Below are 6,878 nucleotides of genomic sequence, written 5' to 3'. Positions count from 1 at the left end.
GTTCTTGTCTTTGGTTCTGTTTATATGCTGGATTACGTTTATTGATTTGCGAATGTTGAACCAGCCTTGCATCCCAGGGATGAAGCCACTTGATCATGGTGGATAAGCTTTTTGATGTGAGTAGCACTATTTTTAACAGGCAAAGACCACAAGCAACCCAAACGTCCATCAATAAGGGACTGGTTAAATAAGCTATGGTATGTCTACACAGTGGAAAATTATGAAGCCATAAAAAGGGAAACAAGGGAAATATACTGTTAAAGTATGAGGAAAGTATTTATACTGCTAAAGTATGATTTCCAGGATTTATTAAGTGAAAAAAACGAAGTACAGAACAGATTGTTCTGGATGCTGCCTACCTTATGTGAGTATGTGTAGGATTGCAAATATACATGTTTGTTTATATTTTTCTTTTCCTTGTTTTTTTTTTTGAGACAAGGTCTTACTCTGTCACCCAGGCCAGAGTGCAGTGGCATGATCCTGGCTCATTGACCAGACTGGTCTTGAACTCCTGGGCTCAAACAATTCTCCAGCCTCAGTCTCTCAAAGTGCTGGGATTACAGGCATGAGCCACCACACCTGGCCTACTTATACTTTTAAAAAGAAACAATGAATGGAAAGATAAAACAAAAATTAGTTATAAAATGGTTAACTAGAGGAGAAAGAAGAAAAGAGGATAATGAAGATAAAGATGGATGCTAAAATACTCCAAATGTACCCTGAATTACAATTTTAATTTTGGCAAGGTAACTATTTTATGTAATTATAAGATTAAAGAAAAAGGAAAATCACTAATCAAATTCTGTCATGGCTCACTGCATTCTTGAACCCCTGGACTCAAGCAGTCCTCCCACCTTGACTTCCCAAAGCACTGGGATTACAGGTGTGAGTCACTGTGCCCGGCTTTCTTTCTTTCTTTCCTTTTTTTTTTTTGAGATGGAGTTTCATTCTTGTTGCCCAGGCTGGAGTGCAATGGCATGATCTCGGCTCACTGCAACCTCTGCCTCCCAGGTTCAAGTGATTCTCCTGTCTTAGCATCTTGAGTAGCTGGGATTATAGGCATGCACCACCAGGCCCGGCTAATTTTTTATTTTTAGTAGAGACAGGGTTTCCAATGTTGGCCAGGCTAGTCTTGAACTCCTGATCTCAGATGATCCACCAGCCTCGGCCTCCCAAAGTGGTGGGATTACAGGCATGAGCCACCATGCCCAGTCCTTTTTTTCCTAAACTTTCAAATCTTTATGTCTTCTTTTGTAAAGTGTTAGCTTCAGAACCTTTTGTAGTCTAGAACTTTTTCCATTTTTATCTAACTTGTTGAGGGCAAAAAATACATTTGAATGTTTTTGCTTTCATAATTGCATAGTACTGTAAAATCTCAATTGAGGCAGTCAGAAACTATACTTGTCTCAGGTTTCATTAATTACTGGTTTGCTGAGCCACCAATTACTTAATCTTTCTGAATCTGTGTCATTATCTGTAAAAGGAAAAAAATCAAATCCAACAGAGCTGAAAGGAAAAAATTTATTAAAACAAAAACAACAAAAAAACACAACTCTGAGCTGTTGTAAAGAGTAGAGATACTACACGTAAAGTAACTAGGGCAATGCTATATCATCCCATTTAACTGCTACTACCAACAGATGAGGGAGGCATTAGCTTCATTTGTGATCAGCACAGTTAAAAGCTTAGCTCCGGAGTCAAAGTTGCCTGGGTTTGGATCCTAACTCTAACACTTACTAGCTTTGTGACAGTAGTAATGTTATTTAACTTGTCTCTGCTATGGTTTCCTCATCTGTAAACTGGTAACAGTACCCACCTCAGGAGGATTAAATGGGTTCCTCAATAAGAAAAATGCTTGGCACAAATTGCCCAGTAAATATTAATTATCATCAGCAGCATAATTATTGTAGATCAAGAAACTAGATATTGAATACGTGAAAATATGGAAACAAGATTACTTGCCTTCCCGATATTTAAGTATATTATAAAGCTTTAAAAAGGTACTGGCATTGGAATAAAAACACTGATCTATGGAACAAAAATATGTCCAGGAGGAGACCTAAAATAAATATGTGTGTGTTTTATTGCCTAGCCAATATGGTGAAACCCCGTCTCCACAAAAATACAAAAATTAACCGGGCATGGTGGTGGGTGCCTGTAATCCCAGCTACTTGGGAGGCTGAGGTGGGAGAATCGCTTGAATCTGGAAGGTGAAGGTTGTAGTGAGCTGAGATGGTGCCATTGCACTCCAGGCTGGGCAACAGAGCAAGACTCTGTCTCAAAACAACAAAAAAAGTTTTCAAATAAATTCCAAGAAGAATTTCTATGTAAGAAATGAAATCAAACAGATACTAAATAAAAATATGCCACAACTGAAAATGAACACAGGACACGGGCAATTAAAAAAAAATGCAGGCTGAGTGCAGTGGCTTTACGCCTGTAATGCCCGCACTTTGGGAGGTTTAGGTGTGAGGATTGCTTGAGCCCAGGAGTTTTGAGACCAGCCTGGGCAACATAGTGAAACCCTGTCTCTACAGTTTTTTTAATTAGCTGGGTGTGGTGGTGCTTGATTGTGGCCCTAGCTACTCAGGAGGCTGAGGTGGGATGATTGCTGGAGCCCAGGAAGTTAAAGCTGTAGTGAGCTGTGATTGTGCCACTGCACCCTAACTATAGCAACAGAGTGAGACCCGGTCTCAATAAAGACAAACAGAGAAAAAACAAACGTAATAAATACATCCTACTCTCACTGACCTCACTGATATACAAATAACAAAGAAGCCAAAGTTAACTATACCTGCTAACCAAGCAGATTAATAAATTCAAAGCAGGAACCCTCTCATCATCTTTGCTATCCTAAAAAAAAAAGAAAGAAAAATGTAAATATTGTGTCTGTTCCTATTATTTTTGAAATAAATTTCCTATTAAGATGTAAAACATGAAACATGAAAACTTTATTATATGACAGTAATCATCATGTGGAAACAGGAGCCCTCAAAGAAAAAGGAGAAAACTGTAGAGTTAATGATTCCTTGAGAAACATCTAAGACTATCTTTTAAATCAAGATTCTGAATAGGGAAAAAAAAAAAAAAAGTTGAGGGATCTAAGGGGGATAACTTGGGGGAAATTTTTCCCTGGTTCCTACTAGAGGAACAATAAGAATCCTATGTCTTAACTGTACAGTGATGAATATATATATATATTCATATATGTATCATATATGAGTATATAATACATAATATACTAATATATTGTGCCTTAACTATAGTGAATATATATTCATATATAATAAATATATATTAAAATAATACATCTATGAATATATATATTCATCACTGCAGTCAAGACACAGGATTCTTGTTTCTCTCTATATAATGCATACAATATATGTGAGGATATATAGAATATATATGTGTATATATAATGTATATATATTCATCACTGTACAGTCAAGACACAGGATTCTTATTGTTCTTATATGTATTCATTACTAAATATATATATGCCAGGCCTGATAGCTCATGCCTGTAATCCCAGCACTTTGGGAGGCTGACCTGGGTAGATCACCTGAGGTCAGCAGTTCGAGACCAGCCTGGCCAACATGGTGAAACCGTGTCTCTACTGAAAATACAAAAATTAGCCAGGCATGGTGGTGGGCGCCTGTAATCTCAGCTACTCCAGGGGCTGAGGCAGGAGAATCGCTTGAACCTGGGAAGTGGAGGTTGCAGTGAGCTGAGACCACACCATTGTACTCCAGCCTGGGTGACAGAGTGAGACTCCATCTCAAAAAAAAAAAAAGGCTGAAGCTACAGCAGCCATCTTGGATCATGAGATAGGATGAAAGGCACATAGGACAAAACTCAAAGGTCTAGGTTACTGCCATCTTAGTAAAAATCTAATTTTTTTACCTACTTTTATTTTGGAGACAGAGTCTCGCTCTGTTATCCAGGCTGGAGTGCAGTGGTGCAATCTCAGCTCACTGCAACCTCCGCCTCCTGGGTTCAAACAATTCTCCTGCCTCAACCTCCTGAGTAGCTGGGATGACAAGCACCCACCACCATGCCCGGCTAAATTTTGTATTTTAGTAGAGATGGGGTTTCACCATGTTGACCAGGTTGGTCTCAAACGCCTGACCTCAGGTGATCCACCCACCTCAGCCTCCCAAAGTGCTGGGACTACAGGTGTGAGCCACCACACCCGGCCCAGACTTTCTTTATCTCAGAAAACATTTCCATATTATTTAAGCTACTATTATTTTGGGCTTTACAAATCTAATTGCAACCAATAAAATATTCCATGTGTTTTCTTATTTCACTGAACTCCTTCTTTACCACCATATAAATTGGTGGGTGCTTTTAATTTTAAACAGTAAGTTGCAACTTACCACTAAGAGCCTCACTTCGGAGCACCTTCTTGCAAGCTGCCGAATCAGTGAATGAGCCTCAGGTAATAAAGGTTTTTCAAGACAAGCCAATAAAGCATAAAGCCATCTTCCCTAAAAAAAAATCCAAAAAAGTAATATTTAGACAAATACTGAACCAGAAGTTTATTTTTTAAATGTCCAATGTTATGCCTGATTATCTGCTATGAATAAATTCATAGAACATTTAGCTATATTATATTTGGGTATAGACAACAAAGCCTCATTTGGAGAGCCAGGTGTTATCTCTTGTATCCTATAATTACAGACACAGGACATTGGATACTTCAAAATATTCCCTGATCTCCAAAGAGTTTGTTTCAGATATTCCTTATGACAGGAAGTTCTCATTTGTAAGCAGAAAACTACATTAAGATGAATATAAATACTTGAAAAAATTAAGATTTTTTTTTTCTTTGTTCTGTATGGACAGATATATAAATCATTTTATAATTGTATAATTTTGTCCTCTGGGGACATACAAAGTATACCACAGATGAAATAATCTTTTGACACTTCTATAAATACTATGACAGGCTGAATGTATCCCCACTCCCTTTTAAAATGGGGTTTTCAGTTACAAAATGAATACATATTTGATGCAGAAAAACTGTCAAGAATACCACAAGGACAAGAAAAAACAAACCTGCAATCCCAACATTCCAGATAAAACTTTGACTCACTTTTAAAATGTTCTTGTTTTTCCTATTTGTATGTATGACTTTCTTTTTTTTTTGAGACGGAGTTTCGCTCTTGTTGCCCAGGCTGGAGTGCAATGGTGTGATCTCGGCTCACTGCAACCTCCGCCTCCTGGGTTCAAGCAATTCTCCTGTCTCAGCATCCTGAGTACCTGGAATTACAGGCATGCACCACCACACCCGGCTAATTTTGTATTTTTAATAGAGACGAGGTTTCACCGTGTTGTTCAGGCTGGTCTCGAACTCCTAACCTCAAGTGATCCGCTTGCCTCAGCCTCCCAAAGTGGTGGGATTACAGGTGTGAGCCATTGTGCCCGGCTGTACAACTTTTTTCAATACAGTTTCATCAGTTGTAATATCATCTTGTAGCCATCTTTTTTATTTATAATACATAATAAAATGTTTACAATGTTGTTTTTGTCTTTTTTTTTTTTTTTTTTGAGATGGAGTCTCACTCTGCCACCCAGGCTGGAGTGCAGTGGTGCCATCTCGGCTCACTGTAACCTATGCCTCCCAGGTTCAAGCAATCCCCCTGCCTCAGCCTCCTGAGTAGCTGGGACAACAGGCGACTGCCACCATGCCCAGCTAATTTTTGTATTTTTAGTAGAGATGGGGGTTTCACCATGTTGGCCAGGCTGGTGTCAAACTCCTGACCTCAAGTGATCCACCCGCCTCAGCCTCCCTAAGTGCTGGGATTGCAGGAGTGAGCCACCCCACTCAGCCATCGCATGTAGTTAAATGGGGTTAACAAGGGAATGTTAAGTGTCTGGTTGAGAGTATTTAATAACATCCCCTTGTTTAATCTCATTTAACAACATGGGGAAAGTTTATTAAGTATTGCAAGTAAAATGGTGACAAAGGGTATGTATATTCATCAAGGTTTTTCAGATATGATCACCGGATTGTATCCTGGAAAGGTTATACCAAATTTATATTTCCACCAGTACTATATACAACTTCATTTATTCTGAGCAACATATCACTTTGGGGAAACCTAAAAAATATTAGGACAAAATTTAAATAGCAATTTATACAACACACTAAGATGGTTTCCTCGAGCAAACCCAAATCAATAGTTAAGACTTTCTTACACAAAAAGATTCAAATCCAGGTTTCTTTTACAAATTGTGGAATTCGTTTTCTATAAAAAAAAAAATTATATGTTTCAACTTGACTCAAATTTTAAGGGATACATTTAATATGTAAAGCTAGCATTCGGATATTAAATATTCTCTACACTTGTCTGCAACAAGATAAGGAGTTTGTACCTTGTACCAGGATATACATCAACTCTTTCATTGACTTTTTTTCTCAAAGTAAGACTTTCTCAATGAAGGAAGTAGTATATTGATTTACATTCTAGTGTTTGACTACAAACAAGCATAGTTCAGATTATATATACACACACACACACACATACACACACACATACAAATATATAAATGTAAACACTGGCTGCGCACAGTGGCTCATGCCTGTACTCCCAGCACTTTGAGAGGTGGAGATGGGCAGATCACCTGAGGTCACGAGTTCAAGACCAGTCTGGCCAACATGGAGAAAGCCTGTCTCTACAAAAATACAAAAATCAGCTGGGTGTAGTGGCAGGCGCCTGTAATCCCAGCTACTTGGATGAGGCAGAAGAATCGCTTGAAACCAGGAGGCACAAAATAATAAGAGCTATTTATGACAAACCCACAGCCAATATCATACTGAATGTGCAAAAACTGGAAAAATTCCCTTTGAAAACTGGCACAAGACAGGG

General features: G+C 38.4%; 1 protein-coding gene across 2 annotated transcripts in view; it reads right to left on the bottom strand.

Annotated features, from left to right (window-relative positions):
- Positions 1-6,878, bottom strand: part of GEMIN2 (gem (nuclear organelle) associated protein 2) — a 26,958-nt gene that overhangs the window by 2,669 nt on the left and 17,411 nt on the right. For both annotated transcript variants that reach the window (XM_011926251.1, XM_011926260.1), the window contains 2 exons: positions 4,383-4,493; positions 2,795-2,853 (listed from right to left, as the gene is read on the bottom strand). In XM_011926251.1, coding sequence (XP_011781641.1) covers positions 2,795-2,853; positions 4,383-4,493 — 170 coding nt within the window. The remainder of the gene's footprint in view (positions 1-2,794; positions 2,854-4,382; positions 4,494-6,878) is intronic.

Source organism: Colobus angolensis, unplaced genomic scaffold (assembly GCF_000951035.1).
Source record: "Colobus angolensis palliatus isolate OR3802 unplaced genomic scaffold, Cang.pa_1.0 Scaffold119, whole genome shotgun sequence".
Classification (NCBI taxonomy): Eukaryota; Metazoa; Chordata; class Mammalia; order Primates; family Cercopithecidae; genus Colobus; species Colobus angolensis.
The sequence above is the reverse complement of the archived record's forward strand: the minus strand, read 5'-3'. Positions and strand labels throughout refer to the sequence as shown.